This window comes from Megachile rotundata, chromosome 5 (assembly GCF_050947335.1).
Source record: "Megachile rotundata isolate GNS110a chromosome 5, iyMegRotu1, whole genome shotgun sequence".
NCBI classification, from domain to species: Eukaryota; Metazoa; Arthropoda; class Insecta; order Hymenoptera; family Megachilidae; genus Megachile; species Megachile rotundata.
In genome coordinates, this window is record NC_134987.1 from 12,381,196 (window position 1) to 12,403,740 (window position 22,545).

Sequence of the window (22,545 nt, forward strand, 5' to 3'; positions counted from 1 at the left end):
TGCAACTTCATTGTCCGCGTTTTTCTTTTGCACCACTCAACCAATTCTCATCAAATTTTGCATACAGATGCGTATGTACATCCAGATGGACATAGAAAAAAAAATTTTTAATCGGACTTGCCACGAAAGAATAATCACCGAAAAAACTGAAAAAGTGAGGGTCCGAACACACATATAAGGAAAATAAAAAAATGAATATTTCGGCACTTTGACGACGTAGTATGGTTCCTGAGATATTTAGAAACAAATTTCTATTAAGGTTTGATACGTTTTGATGCATAATAAAGCCAGGAAATCAATTTTTGTCGAATTCGGTCCAAAACGGTACAGGTGGCGCGGCAAGCGGCGGAACTATGAAAAATTAAAATTTCGATTTCCTCGAAAACTAGGAACTTTTCCGAAATTCCGAGATATACAAATTGTTCCTTGTGGCCTAAGGAATCGAACGAATCTAATTATAGCCTGTTAGGACCATTATTAACGAAAATAGAAAAATAGCCCATTTCGTTTCGTTTCGTTTCGTTTCGTTTATTTAAACACTTTGAGCAGAAGTAGCCCATAAGCGAAATACAATATACAACAGTGTACAATACATATGAAGAAGATAAAAGTAAACAACATGAATAAAAACAAAAAGAACAACAATAAAAAACAATACACAAGAAACTTATAAACTACTTAATACCTATACATAGGATCGTACAAAAAAGAGAAATACAGTGATATAATGCGCAATGACAATAAAACTTATACATAACTAAATACTACTTTATAAATAACTAAGAAATCGCCTAAATGTTGGTACATATAACGCAGATAACTTCAAGTCCCTGACAAACGCAGAGTCGCGAGAGTTTCCGAAAGTACATAATTAGATTAAAACAGCCGTGCCTAGATTTGAAGTCCACAGGACTTCAAAAATTCCGTAAATATCGCAATGGCTTGCAAGTTAACTCCCTGAAGAAAGGGCTCAATTGTAAGAGGGGGCTTCCAACCATGTAACTGAAGCTTACGCAACATAACCCTCCTATGTTGCTGAAAGACAGGAAGAGAGCAATCCCAGATAACATGATTTAAATCACGATCAACAAAGCCACAAGGACAATTCGACGAACTGTCGACACCTATTTTCTTCAGTGAAACACCAAAATTGTAGTGATTAGATCTGTATCTGGAGACCCAGGAAGATACAAATCTAGGGATGCAGAGATTATGAAACCATGGGTGTTTAGAAGAATCGAAGTAAGTGTTGAAATAATGAGATCCTTTGCGATTAGAGTCTTTAAGCCAGGCTTCTGATGCTTGCTCCCATAATCTTCTTCTTAGAACAGAATTGAAGTCAGTGTAAGGAATAGAAATATGGGATGAGGGAGGATTCTGAGCAGCTTCCTTGGCTGCCTTATCTGCAAGCTCATTTCCTTCAATATTTTGATGCGAAGGAATCCAAAGAAAGGAAATACTACTATCTGAATTAGAGTCACAGTTAAATGTTTTTAAACTCTCCTTAATCCGAACAATAAAAGGATTTGTGCTTGCAGTATAAGGTTTAGCAAGAAGGGATTGAAGGGCACTAAGCGAATCAGAACAGATAAGATAGGATAAATCCTTGTTCTCCTTTGCCATATCAATTGCAAAGGATATGGCTGCACACTCAGCAGTATAAATGGAAGCATGAGGGTTAAGGCTTAAGGTAAAATTCTTATTAAGTTGAGAACAAACAAAGGCAACACCTGTAGATGGGGAATCATCAGATTTAGACCCATCTGTGAAAATGAGAATGTGATTAGGAAAATTTTCAGAGATAAAAGATGCAAATTCCAGGTTTGCAGAGGGGGAGGATTGAAGATGAAGACCAAAGGAGGTATTGACATTGATCTCAGAAAACTGAGTATCTAGATCTGACAAATGACAAGGAGCTCGATGAAGAGTATACAATTGATCCTTGAGAGGAAGAGAGTAGGCCAAGCAAGAGTGAATCACTTCTCCCCGTTTCCTCCTATCAGAGGAACCCCCATAGGATACATTCCACAGCTCAATAAACTTTTCGAGGTAAGAACAAATAGGATTATTACTAAAGGAGAAAACTTTGAGAAAGTATTTAGAACCTAAAAACTCTGCCCTGGCTCTTAGTGGAGGAAGTCTGGCCTCAGCAAGCGCAACGTTGTTCGGACAAGAAAATCTCAATCCTAAGGCCAACTTAGCAGCATGAATCTGTAACCTTTCCAATTTGGCTGCCAAACCCTTCTGGGAAGGAAAGAGCCACCATAAGCCATACTCTATCTTAGAGCGAATAACGGATTTGTAAATAATGAGCAAGGTTTGAGGGTCACAACCCCACCAAGTTCCTCTTAGAAATCTGATGACATTTAAAGTTCGCTGACAGTGCTTGACAAGATTATGTATATGAGTGTCAAACCGCAGATGCTGATCAATGTGGATGCCTAGGAATTTGGCACTTTGTGCATTGGGAATAATGTGCCCATTTATGGAAAGATGTAAAGAGCCAGGAGAGGAATTGCCTGAATTAAAAGAAAGAAACTGTGTCTTGAGAGGGGACAGATCCAGATTCAAAGCAGAGAGATTTTGCCTGATAGTTTCGATGCAGTTTTCTAAGATACCAATGGCAGTGGCCCTATTTTTGTGAGTAACAATAACGGCAAAATCATCAGCAAACTGTAGGAATTTTGCATAACGCGGAAGATGCATCAAAACACTATTAACATAGAGATTGAAAAGGAGAGGACTGAGGACGCCGCCCTGAGGGACACCCTTATGCAACAGACGAAGAGTAGGAGAAGAGGAGTTAGAAAGAATTGAAACTCTTCTAAAGTAAGTAAGATTGGAAATAAAATGCAGAATATTGCCTGCAAGCCCTAGATCCGCCAATTTTCCAATGAGGGTATTAATATGAACACTATCAAAGGCAGCAGATATGTCCAGAAAGGCAACAACTGTGCACTCGTCAAGCATAAAACTTTTATTAGCTTCCAAAATAATACTTCCAATATTATCCTGACAAGATCTAGCCTTACGAAAGCCTGCTTGAGAGTCAGGCAGAATGTTACTAGTCTCACACCACCACTGTAGACGAAGCTTAACCATCCTCTCAAAAAGCTTGCAGATGCAAGAGGTCAAGCTAATTGGACGTAACCCTTTACTCCCTTGCTTAGGAATAAAATGAACGTGAGAGGATAACCATTCTGCCGGAATAAGATTGTTTGAGTAAAGATCATTCAGAATGTCCAAAAGAATGAGCCTGATCTTGACAGGAAGCTTACGAATCATGATGTTGTCTATGCAATCGGGCCCAGGAGAAGACCCCTCTCGTAGGCAGTCGATAGAATAGTTAAGCTCCAACAGGGTGAAGGGAGCATTTAAGAAAGTCCCAGAATTATCAGGAGGAATTTTCATAGGGAGCTCTGGAGCCCAAGGAGGAGCAATTTTGGAAACAGCAATATCAATTTCTTTAGGATCAAAAGATCGACCATCACTTACAGTGTTTTGACAATATCTGGATTTAAACGTTCTAGCAGTCTTCCACAACTGTGAAACGTTGGTACGACTGTTTAGCTCACTAGCAAAGCGACGAAAAGACAGTCGCTTCCGAACCTTGAGAGTTCTTTTAGTACATGCAGCCTGCTTCTTATAAGCAACCCAATCCTCCAATCTGAGAGTATGTTTCCACTTCTTAAGTGAAGCTTTTCGCAACCTCAACATCTTATCACACTCCTTATCCCACCAAGGGGCAGGAACAACGTGCCTTTTCCGAGGACCAAGGGACCGTGACGGAGAGCAAGCCTGTACAGCTTCTCTCATTTTAGTTGTAAAAATTGAATATTGCGAGAGTACTGGGAGTTGAGTGAATTCCAGTGAGAGGAAAAAAGACCAGTTATTCTCCATGATATCCTGATACTCAGACCAATCAGTTCTCTTAGAGGAGAGTTTGAAAGAACTTTTGAGCAAAGGAGCACAATGAGATATTTGTGCAACTATTGGAAAATGATCAGAACCATGAGTATCATCGAGCTGACTAGACGTTATAAAATGAGCGATGTCCATAGTGGATAAAATAAGATCTAAATTATTGCTGTGTTGACCCGAAGAACCAAGATGAGAACTAGTATGAGAATTATGAATAAAAATATTGCACTCATTTATGATTCTTAAAAGAGAAATGCCAGCCACATCCTCTACCTCTGAGTTCCATGCTGGGTGATTGGCATTAAAATCCCCAGCAATTATGGTGGAACCTGGAAGGCAGAGATTCTCAAGAAAAGACTTCCATAAATGATACTTTAAAGGAAAACCAGGAGGTCTATAAATTACTATTACGTTCAGAGGTTCAGCGGAAGTGAGGAGCTGAAAACCTAAAATTTCTGTATGATCATCAATGGAATTCTTAAAGGAAATGGTTTGAAATCTTAATGAACTTTTAATGAAACAAGCAATGCCTCCACCCCTGAAGCCCAACCTGTCAGCCCTAAGGATGGTGAAGCCATTTAAATGAATATGCTTGTCAGGTTGAAGCCATGTTTCAGTGAGAAGAATAATATCCTTTTGAACTGAAAGAATAGGAAGCTCAGAATATTTAGGGATAATTCCTCTACAATTCCAAACAAGTAAATTAACGGGATGAGCCATCACAACTTCTTTTTAGGATTGGCTTTATATTGTTTAAGAGAATTAACACTTTTAACAGAGGAGGAAGGTGAAAGAGAAGTCATAGAGGAAGTTCTCATTTGAGTAGAAATCTGTTGAGATAAGGAAACGTTTAGGGGACTGCAAGAGAGTGCTTTGCCAAAGGATGAACGAGGAGAAGTGGTGAGATCAGTTTTAGAATTGGAAACAATTGGAGAAGAGGTGGATGGAGCAGGAGAGACTTCACTTTTGAAGCAAGCGTTGTTCAGACTCGAAACCTTAATGTTTCTTTTAACCGGTGATAATGTAGATATACAATCACTTATACAATCATTGTTAATTGATGTAGTATTCTTATGCGTTACAGAAGTATTCAATGGCACACTTCCTTCAGAAGAAGTAGTACTACCACTAGAAGAGTTAGAATTACTCCAAGCTGAAAGAGGAGCAGGCCTTTGCTGACCTCCAAAGGACTTTAGAGACATAACGCTGCTCTGAGAGGCAGCTTGAAGAGGTGGAAAGTGTTCTATTGTTAGAGGGGGGGCCTTGGAAACTTGACTTGAGGATTGAAAACCTCTGGAGACAAAGTCCCGAGCCTCCCAGAAATTCACATTTGAAAAAGCCATTTGCTTGGAGATAAGTTGTTGAATTTGGAACTCTTTACAAGATTGATCAAAGGTTTTGTGATCCCCCTTGCAGTGAAGACACTTAACTTCATCCTTGTCGGGGCATTCTTCCTTACAGTGATCAGCAGAACCGCAAAACCTGCAGACTTGAGCACTCCTGCAATGTTTGCTGGAGTGACCATACCGGAAACAGTTAAAACACGTTCTCGGTGGCTCCACGTAAACTTCAACTGGCACAACCACCAGATTGTAGACTTTGATAGAATCCGGAAGCACCGTTCCCTCAAATGTAAGTAAGACAGTTTCTGAAGGGACCCACTCCACTTGTTTAGATTCACAATTAAGTTGCCTTCTATTCAACCTTCTAGCATTTATAATTTTACAGGGAGAATCAGACTTAGCTATTAGATCCTGTAAGTCATGATCTACACTAATCTGTCTGATAAGACCCCTCCTTTGAACCCTGAATCTTGGGATCATTGGGTTGAGCTTCTTGATCTCAGGAAGCCTACTGGAAGTAAAATTGTTGGCAAGTTCAGCAGTCTTAAATTTCACCTCGAACCTTCCGTAACCCTGAGGCTTAATTTCCTCAGCACCTACACCAGCTGCACTGACAATTCTTGCAACATTGAGTAAATGTTGAGAATTCCTGACCTTCTTTTCTTGCTTTTTGAGATTTAAAGAGACATAAGCAGGTCCCTTATGTCCAGACGGGTATAGCGTAATATTCAAATCAGCAACAGCAGAGCCATTATCCATCTGCCTATCGTCTTTCCTTTTCGGCGTAGATTCCACATCCATTGCAGTTTTCCTTTTTTGGGCAGCACTACCACCCCTGCCCTTTACTTTAGTGGCGTCGCTTGGGGACGCCATGACGGCGTCCTCAACACCTTGGGCCCTCGGGACCCAAGGTATAGCGGAGGAAAGTCCCTCGCTCACCTTTGAAACTCTTCTTAATAACGAAATTAAATGTTTAAGATTTTGTAAAAAAAGCAAGACCTCTCAAAATAAACGACACCAAATAATACTTAAAGAAACTAAAGACTCAAAAATTTTCCTCACGAAGTGTTCAATAGCACGTCCCAATTTCCAATCAATAGCCCATTTCATGGACTCAAAATAGCCCATTTCATGGACTAAAAAATTGCCGTCCATCTAGCGGTGAAAGTTGGAACTACAAAAATAGAAAATCTCGAATTTCTCGAAAACTAAGGACTTTTTCGAAAATCTGAGATATACAAATTGTTCCTTGTCGCCTAAGGAATCGAACGAATATAATTATAACATGCTCGGATCATTATTAAGGAAAATAGAAAAATAGCCCATTTCATGGACTAAAAAATTGGCGTCCATCTAGCGGTGAAAGTTGGAACTACAAAAATATAAAAATGAGATTTTCTCGCAAATTAGCGAACTTTGAGTACTTCTGAGACTCAGAAAGTGTTATGTGATCGCATTGGAAGCAAAATAACGCAATAAAAGCTTCCTAAAGGCTTTAACAAAGAAAATAAAAAAAATGTCATTTTATGGAGAAAATTTGTGGCGCCATCTAGCGGCGAAACAGCGAACTAAACTGAAAAAATGTATGTCCGAAAACGCATTAAGGGGTCAAATATAAATTGATTTTCTGGGCTTAATAGGCAAAAAAATGAATAACTTATTGAACAAAAATTGCTTTAAAATGTCTAAAGAAGCATACTACGTCGTCAAAGTTGCGAAATATTACTTTTTATATTTTTCCTTACCGCGTGTTCGGACACACGTTTTTTCAGTTTAGTTCGCAGTTTCGCCGCTAGATGGCGCCACAAATTTTCTCCATAAAATGACATTTTTTTATTTTCTTTGTTACAGCCTTCAGGAAGCTTTTATTGCGTTATTTTGCTTCTAATGCGATTACATAACACTTTCTGAGCCTCAGGAGTACACAAAGTTCGCTAATTTTTGAGAAAATCGCATTTTTCTATTTTTGTAGTTCCAACTTTCACCGCTAGATGGACGCCAATTTTTTAGTCCATGAAATGGGCTATTTTTCTATTTTCTTTAATAATGGTCCTAGCAGGCTCTAATTAGATTCCTTCGATTCCGTAGGCGACAAGGAACAATTCGTATATCTCAGATTCTCGGAAAAGTCCTTAGTTTTCGAGAAAATCGAGATTTTCTATTTTTGTAGTTCCAACTTTCACCGCTAGATGGACGCCAATTTTTTAGTCCATGAAATGGGCTATTTTTCTATTTTCCTTAATAATGGTGCTAGCAGGCTATAATTAGATTCATTCGATTCCGTAGGCGACAAGGAACAATTTGTATATCTCAGATTTTCGGAAAAGTTCCTAGTTTTCGAGAAAATCGAAATTTTAATTTTTCGTAGTTCCGCCGCTTGCCGCGCCACCTGTACCGTTTTGAACCGAATTCGACAAAAATTGATTTTCTGGCTTTATTAGGCATCAAATCGCATCAAACCTTAATAGAAATTTATTTCTAAATATCTCAGGAACCATACTACGTCGTCAAAGTACCGAAATATTGCACTTTGCATGTACAGTAGAATTGACATTGGCGGCTCATGTACATATCGCAACGCTGACACAAAATAATTAATTACTCATTACCCAAACATTATTTATGAATTTTTATGATCGAACCATGTAAATAATGCATTGCTGACCATGCTTTAATCATAAAAGTTCATAGACTGTGCTCAGAAAGTGAGAAATTAACGATTTTGCTTACTCATTATCGTGTATACTCCAAAACAACTTCTGATCGTTAATGAAACTTAAAAGTGCTTCATTTTACAGAAAAGTGGCATAGAAGAAGTTAGTTTGGAAACTTTTTGATTTTTGCACCATCTAGTAATAATTAAGGGTGCAATTATCGTAACAGAAAATTTCGTTTTCTAAAAAATAAGTCATTTTTACGTTTTATGGTCGATTACAATTTGTTCTACGGGCACCACAAAGTCAAGGAAATAACTTCACAGTGAGTTTGGAGCTTTATATTCAAGAATCAAAAATATTGCATTTTATAGATATTGAAGTGGGTCGCCATCTAGTGGCGAAATGTTGGAACTAATGAAAGTGCTCTTTCCAGGGTGTGTAGTTCACCCTGTTTGCCGGAGAGATGGCGCTGATTGTACCATTTCGAGAAAGCGCGGGAAAACATCAATTTTTAAATATATATACAAGATATGTTTTTATCTTTAGAAAATAAAATTACTTTTAGTATTACTTTTGCATAATTAATTATAAGTATTCTCCCCTTCAGAAAATTTGAAAAGAATTTCTTTATTAGTGATTTTAATTTTACCTAAATAAAAAATTTGTAGATTACATGAATAATCGACACCTCAATAATTGACTCTTCTACTTAACAGTTATTTATTCAAACTGTACTTTCAAAAACAACGGATATAAATATTGAAAATACTGTAATATTAAAAATACTGTTTCGTAGTGCATTATTTCTTTGTATAGTTTCATTCAACCAGTCTGGATATAAATCTAATCGAGTGTACACGCCAGGAGAGTTAGGACGAGCACATCCATGTCCCCAGGATACTATTCCTACCTGTGTCTTATCACAAATTAATGGCCCACCACTGTCACCCTGAAATTTCATTATTATTTTTGCGTAAATACATTTTTACTACTACTGTCTCATAATTACTTGTCTCATAAGAACGTATACATATATTAATACTATAATAAATGCACAATAATTACTTCTTCAATTTTCGTTATGTCACACGTAGTGTAGCCTTCATAATTTTTGTTGTAGCATATTTATTAAAGAATTAAAACTCACTGGTATATTATACATTAAGCACGAAAGTACAGCGACGATTTAATAATCTTATGAGACAAGCAGTGCCACTTTTTTGTTACAAAAATGTTAAAAGAAGTAGAATATAAATTACAAACTTGACAAGCATCTCTTCCGCCTTCCGCCCAGCCTGCACATAAATGCAGCTCTGGATTTACACCCTTCACGGGGCATGTGTCCGTTGGAATTAGTGGAACTTCAGCGAAACGAAGATAGGTGCCACCTTTCTAAATAAAACTTATGGTATTTTAACATACTTAGCTGAATTTAGTATTTTTGTTATTCGTTCGATCGATAGTTGAATAGACGGCGAAAGGATAATTTTATCTTTCGAGGCTAATACACTTTAACCCCTTACGAACTATTTTACAACGATCTGCTTTTTTTGAAGATCTTTTAAAATTTTTCTAAAGATATGAAACTTCTCCATTTATGTTAGGACAAAAGTATACAATAAACTTTGCATAATAAAGTGTAACAAAAAATTAATACCGAATCATGAAGGAACAAAATTTTCAACGAAAATGAAAATATATAAAAATAATAGTCCTTGTTTATGAAAGTTTAAATAAAAAAAAAACTATAAGCTTTTTTTAGAAAATTGCTTTCTGTTACACTTTGCTTAAAAATCTTCGTTTATACGAATTTATGAAAACTAAGAATAAACATTTCCAACAAAATTTTCGAGAATATTTCAAGCAGATATTTTAGCGTTAAAAGTAAAAGAAATTAAACACGGACAATACCCCCAGTTTTGTAACCAGCATGAATGAAGCAAGTAAAAACCCTGAGGGAAGAAAGGTAAAGGTGAAGGTGAGGGTGGTTGAATGTGTTCATTCAACCCTCGTTGCAAAAATAATTTACCGTATAATTTCAGTTTCCCTACGGAAGGATTAATTCTCTGTAACTCGTAAATTTCATATTTTGCACCCTTCCTGTATTTCGCAACTGGGTAAAATATTTTAGGAATTAAAAAGCAAAGAGATGTAATAAAAATTTTTAATTAAATTTTATGATATTGTAGTGTGTTCATTTTTCAACGAATCTTCCCATTATTATATCACAGTGATATTAAGAGTTTACTGTTTACTATTTTAAACGCATCTCAGAAATATATCTCTTCATTTATAATAAACAATTTTATGTTTAAAATTCTGATCGTACGTAGAAAATAAAACACCCTATCCTACATAAAAAAATAAAATACAGTATTCTACATAAAAAATGAAACATACTATCCTACCTAAAAAATAAAACATTACTATATATTATTTGAAACATATTTTACCCAGCTCTGCACCTCGAATTCACCCACTAAACCCTCGTTCCAACGCTTTGCGCGAAACTTCGTACAAAAGGGTGGTTTATAGCTTTCTACTGGATAAATGAAAGAGTTTTTGCGAATGACAATAAACTACGTACGCGAGATCCAGGTGTATGTACTCCCCAGCCAACGATGGTGCAAGGGTCGGTGTACCTTTGAAAAATGTTTGCGTCATAAGCAGTTGGAAGGGTGGCGTATTTCACGTACTTGTTAATCAAAAAAGGTCTCTTTAGCTGAATACGAAACAAACAAAACCACAGTCAATCACAAAGGTCTACTTACACTTATAAGTGTTAAATATCTCAATTTTATGTATGCTGAACTAATACTTGATTTTGTATGAGAACTGTACCCATCACTACTGTATATATTTACATATGCACCCTAATATTATCATTGATACTATAGATATATGGTATACATACGGTATACATGTAGTATGCATGCATGTATACATACAGATGCAATAGGATACGTGTACATATATACATACATATGTGGTATACATAAAGACGTGTGGTATACATATGTAGATATATGGTATACATAAAGATGCATACATATGTAGATATATGCTATACGTAATACGTATGCATATGTAGAAATATGGTATACATACAGTATACATATGTAGACATATGGCATACATACAGTACACATATGTAGATATATGACATACATTGTATAGCATACATATGTACACATATGGCATACATACAGTACACATATGTAGATATATGGTACACATACAGTATACATATAAACACATATGTCATACATACAGCACACATATGTAGATATATGGTACACATACAGTATACATATAAACACATATGTCATACATACAGCACACATATGTAGATATATGGTACACATACAGTATACATATAAACACATACGTCATACATACAGTACACATATGTAGATATATGGTACACATACAGTATACATATAAACACATACGTCATACATACAGTACACATATAGTATGCATACATCTATACAGATGCAACGATATACCTAAATACACATACATATACGAACTAAGCAACGAAATATAAAAATTAAATTAATGTTGCACATGAACAATTTTTTAAAGAACCTTAAGTCATCTACAAATGTATGTAGACTTTTGTGGCTGACCATCTGTGATGATCATCTCCGTGTTACCACGTTTCCCACATCTTCCTGTCTGTTTCTTTCGTTCATTTTATTTTCCACATAAAGTTTATATATACACATAATAGTCACCCTGAACAATCCAATATCGTGTTGCATGCCCGTGTATTTAAAGTCTCTATGCGGGAATATCCCGTCGATCAGTTCCAACTGTATGGAACTCCAGGCCGGAAAGTACACGTAAGTGGCTCCAGCGATCACGTAGAACAGCCGAGGATTCTCTGCTCTCCAGTTTCCACGACGCGTCGATCTAAGCAACGATAAAAGATCGTTAAGTTGCTCGACGATGGAGAATTTTTCGGTTCCTCGAACGACCAGGAGCCATTTTACGCTGGATCGATCACGGGCGGCCAGTGATTCCTTGTTTCCAAAACGTGGAGAAAAGCTGATATCTCGTGGAAATGATAAACGCGCCCTCGATGTCGATGTGCACGCGACAGTCGATTTCATACAGTTACGTACTCGCTTTGATAACACCTTACCAATCTTTATGAGAAATCGCACGAGTTTACGATGTTCGTGAATGCAATATCGTTTAGTGCGTAAATGTTGAGTTTGCGTTGTGTGGTGCTCTTTAACTTACGGAAATTAACGTTGATCTGTTTTATTAAGGTAGAAGTTAACACGTTCGCTGTGAATGGAATTTTGGGTCTGAGGACTTTATGAGTGAATTCTTGCATTTCTTGCTTAACTTTTCAATTTTTATATTTTTAAGTTTGGAAATTTTCGGGGTCTTTAATTTTAATATTTTTTAATGTTCTAACTTTCAAATTTTTCAACTTGTATATCGTCAAATTTATGAAATCTCAAATTGCTAAATTTTTAAATTTCTAAATATTGAAATTTCCATAATTCCAAGCTTCTAAATGCTTAAATTTGGTGGGTTCTTAAATTCTTAGTGTTTTAAATTTTTTCATACTTAAAAATTTTTCAATTTGAGATTTTGAGACTTGGGAATTTTTAAACATTGAAATTTTGAAACTTAGTAATTTTGTAAATGTGAAATTTATGATTTCATAATTTTAAAAGTTAGAACTTTATAATTTCAGAAATTGAAAAGTTTGTGATATTAAAATGTCAAGATTGGTCCTCGAGACTAAGATGGCTGTCATCACGTGACCATACACAGTGAAATGGACGCGAACGTGATAACTGAATAAAACCTAAATTACATAACTATACTTAAATTATTCGTACTATATCCTATAATAGAATTAGCTATAGTTTACTACTAAAAATTTAGTAGTAATTTAATAGCTTATTACTAAAAAAAATTCAATTTCGCAAAATCCCAAAACCATGGCTACATAACACAAAGCTATAATTCAATCGAAAGTACAATATACAGGGTGTTTCAACCTAACGCACCTAAATTACATTTCATAACCTTAAAGTGACATCCACAATAACCTTGAGATTTTATCTAATCTCTTATCACATCACAACACATTAAAACCTTAACATAAACATATTTTAATTTCCCTTAACATTAAAACATTAATCCTTAATAACATTAAAATTCACATGTTCGACTTAAATGAAACACCCCATAGTAATGTTGTTAATACAACGACTGTTAATACAATATGAAGACCGTAACTACAAATATTTATAACTATAAAAGTAACTATAAATCTTATATAGTAAACGTTAACGTGAGAAATATCACCACAAATTAAAAAACGACATTGCTTCCCGAAATTGCGACATTCCATTCCTTAACGGCAGGTAAGGTGTTACTCCTGTTTCTTCCACATCCTTATTTTTTGTTTTTGTATTTTTTTTTTTGTCATTACACGTTTAATAAGATCTAACGCCGCTAACCCTTTCACTGCTGCGATCGCTACTGTTTCCATTTCATTTAATTCTTTTTTATGTACTACGTATGCTGACTCGCGATTAAAATTATTACGGGAACATGAATCTCACTGTGTGTCTTTCGTGTTCAGAAAATGTTTCTGTTTTTTCTTTTTTTTTTTATTTTGTACGTACGTGTGATAGTCTATTAGGTTTCCGCATCGATAATCGTATGGAACATTAATGTTTAACTAACAGCTTGTTTCTAAGATCGTTCGACGCTGACGTTCTACCCTAGATTGCACGTTAAGCAATCTGAAGGTTTATGGTTCTTGTTCTTTATGGTTCCTTACATCGATTTTGGATTTTGACGCAGCTATAACATGTTAGTTTATCGATCGCTCGAGGCACTGTTTACTGTCTCTCTTGTTTGGAAGCGAAATCATGACATTCTATTTAAATAATTAATTTAAATAATTTACATAGTTAATTTAATTGCATTCCACTCATACATATAGGTGTCAACAAAATTGATTAATTCTTTGAGACACTGACCGTTTTTAAAGACCTAGATTTTCAGGTTATAAAATAAATAAAAATGTCTCGATCTGGGAATTTTCAATTATAATGAATAATAATTAATAAACTAAATTTTGTAGTTCTTGAATTTTCAAATTTATGAAGTGAAAAATTTGAGAACTTGAAAGATTGTGGCTTGTATAATTCTACATTTCTAAGCTTTATACTATTTGAATTTCCAAATTATTTGCTATATTTCAATTTCTGAAAAGTTTTGAAGATAGTACTTTAAAATTATACTTCTAAGAAGCTAAATTTCTAGGTTTCTAGATTTCTAAATTTCTGAATATCAATATTATTGAACTTGGAAGCTCAAGAAGTTAAAATTTCTATATTTCTAAACTACTATGTTCCCACGTTCCCAAATTCCTCAATTTCCAAATTTTCAAATCCCTAAATACCCAAACACCCAAATTCAAAAATTTCCAAAGTCTCCAAATTTCAACATTTCTAAATTTTCATATTCCACTATTTCAAGATTCACAAATCCCCAAATCTCTAAATCCCTAAATCCCTAAATCCCCAAATTCATAATTCCTTAAATCCCTAAATTCGTAAATTCCGTAAATTCCTAAATTCCTAAATCCCTAAATCCCTAAATCCCAAAATTCCCAAATCCCAAAATTCCCAAATCCCAAAATTCCCAAATCCCAAAATTCCCAAATCCCAAAATTCCCAAATCCCAAAATTCCCAAATCCCAAAATTCCCAAATCCCAAAATTCCCAAATCCCAAAATTCCCAAATCCCAAAATTCCCAAATCCCAAAATTCCCAAATCCCAAAATTCCCAAATCCCAAAATTCCCAAATCCCAAAATTCCCAAATCCCAAAATTCCCAAATCTCAAAATATCCAAATTCAAAAATCCCCAAATCCCAAAATATCCAAATTCAAAAATCCCCAAATTCCAAAACCTCAAAATCCCCCATATCCCCAAATTCCATAACCCCAAAATCCCTAAATCCTCAAATTTTATCCTAAAATCTCTAAATCACCAAATTCCCAAATTTCCAAGTTCTAAAATTTCTCTAAAAATCAAAATCAATGTTTTTCCAATTACTCATGACTATAAAAATTATTAAACAGTATAATAATAATATAGAGTACCACAATTGGCCTTGAACGATCAATTAATTTCGTTATATATCGCTATAGCAGGTCACAGGTATCGCAAGATGTGCATAATCACCAAGTTCGAAGTACTCAGAAGCAGCATACGTATCTACGATAGCAATGAAAGCGCTACTAGCGGAGATTAGCTCTACGACCATAAAATGGTAGCATGAAAATACGCATGAGTGAATGAATTCCATCGTTACCTAAATTCGCACACGATCGTAATAAAAAAATAATTATTACGCGCTCGGTTTCGATCAACTAATTCCTATAGAATCATGTCGCAAGCATTCGAAAGGAAATCGATTCTCTATATCGATTCTATTTATTTGAGCAGATTAATTTCACTGTTCGTGAAACTGTGTACTATATAAAATAGTAGAAATGCAAACACTTCAAAATATGTCGTTTTCAAATTTTTTAAACAAATAATAATTTTTAAATGTGAAGTTCGATAATTTCTATGCAATGTTTAATCGAATGTTAAACACTACAATGGAACTGTTCGTTCAGTTCGCTTTAGATTTTCTACTTATTGTTCCTTGTATTTTCTATTTAGTAAGGTATTCGAAATGTGTAGAATCTAAAGATCTAAAGTTTCACATTGATCGAGAAAAGATATAATCGAAGTTTTCGAGTTGGTATATTTATAAAAATTCTGATTTTCGACTAACTACTTAGATTTCTTTCTACGATCACAACAATGCAAAAATGATTATCTAAGCTCTCTGAATCTATCAGTAAATAGGATTTCCAGCTTACGATCTTCGTTAAAGCACCAATGAGTCCGTCGACTTGCAACTACCGCCATTTTGCAATCGACGAGGTTATAAAGTAGCAGTCAGTCGTGGAACGTTTAACCTTTCACTATGAGCACCGACTATGATCTCATACAAAAATTGTACAGATATAAATTAGAAATTTTGCTCCACATCTATGCTCAAGTATTTTAACAAAGATTACAGTAGTCTCTCGTTATATTGCAGAGGCTATATTTGCAGACATGAGTCACATAAAAAATTTAATCACACAACGATTTAACAAAATTCAACAAAAAGTAATAAAATACTTGTCGTACTTTGTAAAAGGATCGGCCATATAACGAGAGTACTGTATTATTACAAAAACCTTGTTTTGAGACTACTGATTCTCAGCAGAATTCTAAGTTTTTTAAAAGTGCATAGAACACGGTCCCTTTTCTATCAGACTATCATAGCGAAAGACTTAATCAAAATTGATGATGTGCCGTTAATTATGCTACCATTTTAAGGTGGAGAGCGAGGAGACTCTAATAATGTAGATTTATGTTATCTGTACTGACTGGAAACTTTTTCGTTCGGCATCGATCGAACAATTTTTAACTACGTGTATGATTAATTACACACAAGACTTCCGGTTCAAATGTGAAATTTGAGTGCTGTTATCATTTTTAAGATTGTCAAGTTTTGAAAATTGCAAGAAATTGCTTTGAAAAAGTGAAGGTTTGAAAAAGAAGCACTCGTCACGATATAAAATTACGTGAAAACTAATTTCTATCTCGTTAAGGTGATATACTTAATTGATGGCATGAAGGAAATGATTGATTTAGACGCGGCAAACGGTCGTTATAGATGCGACATATGCTGCATTTCCTCGAAATTCCTCGATTATCGAAGTAATTTGAAACGCGAATATGAATTGCTCGAATACTTGTAACAGAGGGTAACAGATACCATCGTAATTACATCCTATGTATAACCTGTACATATGTATACGAGTTGCAAGGTTTACCATCCTTGTTACGATTAATGTAGTCTTGAATGTACGAGGTGTATTATGCGAACCGAGATTATCGCGGATAATCAAAAATTAAGATAACAAGAAAATGAGCTATACAATAATATTAGAAATTTAGAAATTTGAAATTTGAAATTTGAAAATTAGAAAACATACAAATTTTAAAAATTGAGAATTTGACATATCGTACATTTGAAAGATTAAAAAATTTTGACATTGGAACATTTCACTATAAATTTGAAAATTGAAAAATGGAAAAATTGAGAACTTGAATATCTGAAAATTTGAAAATTTGAAAACTGGAAAAATGGGAGAACTGAAAGTTTGAAAATTCAAAGAATTGAAAAATTGTATAATTGAACAATTGAAAAATTGAATAATTGTAAATTTGAAAACTTGAAAAATAGAAATATTGAAAGTTCGAAAATGTGAAAACTTGAAAACTTGAAAAATAGATAAATTGGAAATTCGAAAATTTGAAAACTTGAAAAATGGAAAAACTAAAAGTTTGAAAATTCAAAGAATTGAACAATTGAATAATTGAACAACTGAACAATTGAAAAATTGAATAATTGTAAATTTGCAAACTTGAAAAATAGAAGAATTGAAAGTTCGAAAATTTGAAAAATAGAAAAATAAAATGTTTGAAAATTTGAAAACTTGAAAAATTGAATAATTGTAAATTTACAAACTTACAAAATTACAAACTTACCCTAATGCACGCCTGAATATTATCTGAATTTAAAATGATTCTAATAAACTCCTAATACAAACACTCGTATCTCTATCAAAACGTGATCGACGCAAAATTATTCCAAGTCAAACACAGACAATATAAATCTACCTAGAAATATCGCAGTTTTACAGACATGTTAAAACGCACCTGACCATGCAATGAGCGGCTGACAAAACGAATCTCGGCGCTATGTAAGTACCTCCGCAGATATGATTAAAGTGTCGCCGTTGTACCGAGACCTACGAGAAATTGACATTAAAAATTCGGTTTCGTCATCCGCGAACCTCTTACAATATCATACCGATAAATCAGACACGCGTACGAATCATTCTGAATTGTTTCGAGAGATTCAGATTAATTTATAAAATCGAAATTCCCTTACCGCGGAAGGAATCAATTAACAACCCTCGATTTTCCTTCGCCCCCTGTTGATTCGATCAATTCCATCGATAGGATACTGTGCATATACCGCTACTCTACGGACACTAACAAAATAATTCGTAATCGAACGCCGTTGGGCACGATACGCACTAGGAAAGATTATAAATTGACATAGTTTCGACACTGATTCCCTCCATGATTTTTTGTCTGTCTCTCGAAAGTGATCAGAGCCATTCTGATACTTACAGGGTGTTTAATAAAGATCTCAGGTGTCGTGAGATAAATAGGACTCGTTAAACTGAGAAAAAGATAAGCAAATGCTTGTTGAAAAAATTGGAGTTTTTAAGTTTTAAAGGGTATTTAGGTTTTCATAAAAATTGTTGGAGATATTTTTATTTGTAGGTCATTTATTAGATTTTCAAGTTTTTAGTTTAATAATTTCGGTAGTTAGGGATTTGGGAATTTGGGGATTTTGGGATTTGGAAATTTTGGGATTTGGAAATTTGGGGATTTGGGAATTTTGAGATTTGGAAATTTTGGGATTTGGAAATTTTGGAATTTGGGGATTATGGGATTTGGGGATTATAGGATTTGGGGAATTTGAGATTTTGGGGTTTTGGGATTTGGTAATTTTGGGATTTGGTAATTTTGGGATTTGGAAATTTTGGGATTTGGTAATTTTGGTATTTGGAAATTTTGGGATTTGGAAATTTTGGAATTTGGGAAATTTGGGATTTTGGGGATTATAGGATTTGGGGAATTTGAGATTTGGGAATTTTGAGATTTGGAAATTTTGGGATTTGGAAATTTTGGAATTTGGGGATTATGGGATTTGGGGAATTTGGGATTTTGGGGTTTTGGGGTTTTGGGGTTTTGGGGTTTTGGGGTTTTGGGGTTTTGGGGTTTTGGAATTTGGGAATTTTGGGATTTGGGGATTTAACGATGTGGAGACATGTACATTTGAAAATTTGAGGCATTGAAATTTCAGAAATAGAAAAATTGAGGATTTAAGAAATTTAAGATTCTGAAAATTGCACAATTTGAACATTAAAAAATTTAAAACTGTGGGATTCAAAGATTTGAGAACTTTGAGAACTTGAAATTCCATAAATTTGTAAATCTCGAAACTTCAAATATTGAAACTCTACAAATACAAAAATTAAAAAAAAAAATATAGAATTCACAAAAGTATAAAATTTAGAAGCCTCTCACTATTAGACCAAATCAATCTTCTAAAGTGAAAGAATCTACTCCGTAATTCTCTACTTATAACACCCATATATATTCACACAAATAAAATATCTGTTCGTCACACAAAGGCAAGCTTCCATTTAATTTTTCAACAATATCAGTTTAGCGAGAGCTACTTTGTCTACAAACTCTTGAAGAATCTCCATTATTTAAACAACCTGTATAGAATTAATATAGTAAATATTTAGGAAACATCACGGGCGCATTTCACCTACGATGAACGGATACTTCCGTATGTCGGTCACTTCACCGCCGATTATCCTCATGCCTACCGACTTTGTCGAGAGGATTTTCCTGCTCCTCTTATGCTCGTTCGACGGTACTACGTCAACAGGCTGGATCAACGCTTGAAAAGAGCACAATAACAAGAACAACAACAACATCTTGATCGTTTGCGACCAGCGTGAATTGCCGCCTTTTTCGCGGCTCAACCACCTTTTGTTTCCCTGTTTGCGGTTCGCTGGTCTGTGCAGGGTGAGTCGTGAAACACGGAACGAATACCTCCATTTTATAGCGGAATATGTATAAGAGATATGTTAAATTAAAACAATTCAAAATGTAACTTTAAATATTTGATAATTTCATAGTTTGATAATTGATGGTTGATCATTTTGTGGTTTTAAAATTTTTATGTGGAGTTTGTCGTTGGAAAAATACAACGTATAAGTTAGGTTAGGTTAGGTTAGGACTCTCGTTATATCAGTTGGACGAATATTTTTGATAGTTTTCGTGTACTTTAGGTCGCTACAGAGATATTATATTTAAGAATTTATTGATTGTTAAGGTTTTTTAAATTTATAAGTTTAGTAATTTCTAAATTCACTTACGAAATAAGTTTGAGAAATTGGAAAATAAATTTGCTAATTACTAATTCAGCAGTTTAGACACTTTCTGAATTACAAAGTTATCAATTTATAAATATTTAAACTCTCAAAATTTTCAATTTCGCAAAATGCAAATTACTAAACTCTCAAATAGCAACTTTTCAAATTTTCAAATTTACAAATCTAAATAAATTTAGATATTACTTCCTAATACCTAAATTCCTAAATTTGCAAATTCAGAAATTTTCCGACTTACAAATATCAATTTACAAAAATCCAAATTCTCAAATTTTACCAACCCCTTAAATTGCAACCCTCCAAATTTTAAAATTTGCAGATTCTGTCATTTCCAAATATCTAAATTCACAAATTTTAAAAATCACAAATCACAAGCCTTAAAAGTCTTCCTCCACTACTACAACCTCGACCACGGCCATATAACGAGAGTCCACACGTAACATCCACAATTCCATCACACTCCTGACAATTCCACAAAATCAGTAACAATAAAATTCACCAAATTTATGACCTTCATGAATTTACAAAGCAAAAATTTACAAAGCATCCTTGCTCTTTCCTATCCTCTACAACCACACAATTTTCGTTATGCATCATTGTGTGTCAGATATACAAGGTTGATTCCGTTGCTCACGATTCACCCAGTATAATAAAAGCAGCTAGAACCTGCTCTCGTCAGCGTATCCATTGTGTCTACATCAGGGCTATTATTGGCCGCCTCTCGAGAACAACAGGCGCGATCGAGTAACCGTGAGGATCGAAAAGATTAACTCTTTACGTGTAATTGTAACGCTAAGATATGTTGCACGATATCTCGAAAGTATCACTGACTAGAAACCACTTATAGGTAAAACACGCTCGCTCTCTCGTTTCACCCCCTCCCGTATTTTTCCCTTTTTCTCTGGCGGTTTCGTGGAACGCATTACATCGGAAAAAAGGGAACGGAAGCGTTTTAGAATTGTGCACACGTGGGATGCCCTGGAAAGCTCTCGTATACACAATTTTATTGATCGACGTGGCGAGCTCGGTGCGTAGGGAAGGATATTCTATAATTACACGTTGTTTTCCTGTGTTCAGGACAGATTTCACGGGCTTGATAACGATAACAAAATAACCGCGAACTTTGTAACTTACTTGCCTCCCTTTCTCGCACTACCCCTCTGTTGTTGTATTTTTGCTATTAAAAATAGCACCGCATTGTTACGATGACACGGCGCTCGAGGACAGGCTACGTGTGTCCTCGATCGAAGAGACGTGAGGACGATCGTAAAATCGACGATTAAAACGATAAACGAGGGATTTATGGATTGTCGTTAAATATAACGCTGACAATTTTGTCGATGAAAGTGATCGATGAGAAATGTGGCAGAATTTAAGTTACATTAAATTATGATACATCAAGATTTTCATATTGGTGTTATATTAATATTGACCTGATCCACAGCTACTGGAACTATTGTTTTTTTAATTAGCTAGAAATATGAGGATCTGGAGATATGGGATTCTAGAGATTTATGGATATTGACCTGGATATTAGAATATAGATAGACAATATGGTATGTGGAGACTTTAGATTAAAAGGATTTGGAGATATAAGAATTTAGCAAACTAGAGGATGAGATCGTTGTAATATGGGAATAGGGAGTTAGAGATGTAGGACTCTAGGTAATAGAATATAGTAGTAAAGGAATAAGGACATATGGATTTTGAGAAATAGAGTGCTAGAGGCATAGAAATCTAAGGATATAGGGACGTATAAATATCAAAATTTATTAATGTAGGGATCTAGGGATATAGGAATCTGGGAATGTAGGTATCTAGTAATATGAGGATTTAAAAATACAGAGATCCAGTGATCTAATCCAGGAATATCTCAATTTTGAAATTTCGTAACATACTTTTTAATGTGACACATACTCGCATATGTCCACATATGCAGCAATACTCATATTGCTACTTCACTTTGCAAAATTACTACTCTTCCTTCGCTCACTTTCGTAAACAATTTAATTGAAGTTATATTAATCATTAATCCATGTTATTAACTCCTATAAAACATGTTCATATGATCTTATATGAACATATGTCTTAACATGTTCACATAGTCTCATATGAACACACGTCTTAACATGTTCATTTAGTCTAACACGAACATGTCTTAACATGTTCATATAATCTGATATAAACATACGTCTTAACATGTTCATATAGTCTAACATGAACATACGTCCTAACATATTCATATAATCTGATATGATCATATGTCTTAACACGTTCATATAGTCTCATATGAACATACGTCTTACTATGTCCATATAAAATTTTCTCATAAAATATAAATTCAACTTTCCAAGCATAACCACCTCATCTAAAACCCACTGAACGTATTTTAAAACACTCATATTTTAAAATATGAGAGAGCGGAGTAAATCAAATTGTAAAAGAGTTTTTAACCATCCAATACGATCAACCCGATATT

The 22,545-nt window shown here is 34.6% G+C and overlaps 2 protein-coding genes across 4 annotated transcripts in view; both read right to left on the reverse strand.

Annotated features, from left to right (window-relative positions):
• Positions 1–891: 891 nt before the first annotated feature.
• Positions 892–2,706, reverse strand: LOC143264519 (uncharacterized). Its single transcript, XM_076531995.1, has one exon. It carries the CDS (start codon positions 2,704–2,706, stop codon positions 892–894), a length of 1,815 nt encoding a protein of 604 aa, XP_076388110.1.
• Positions 2,707–8,529: 5,823 nt separating this feature from the next.
• The window catches only part of LOC100879109 (uncharacterized), a 44,314-nt gene continuing 30,298 nt past the window's right edge, over positions 8,530–22,545 (reverse strand). Inside the window, exons 6-7 of one of the 3 annotated variants that reach the window (XR_013038152.1) lie at positions 9,185–9,313; positions 8,530–8,870 (exon numbers count right to left, since the gene is read on the reverse strand). Coding sequence is in view for 1 of the 3 variants with exons in the window: in XM_012281650.2 (XP_012137040.1) it covers positions 9,285–9,313 (29 nt within the window). In the remaining 2 variants the exon portion in view is untranslated. Of the gene's footprint in view, positions 9,314–22,545 lie in introns of all 3 variants that reach the window. The other 2 variants (XR_001095367.2, XM_012281650.2) reach the window with 2 other exon arrangements.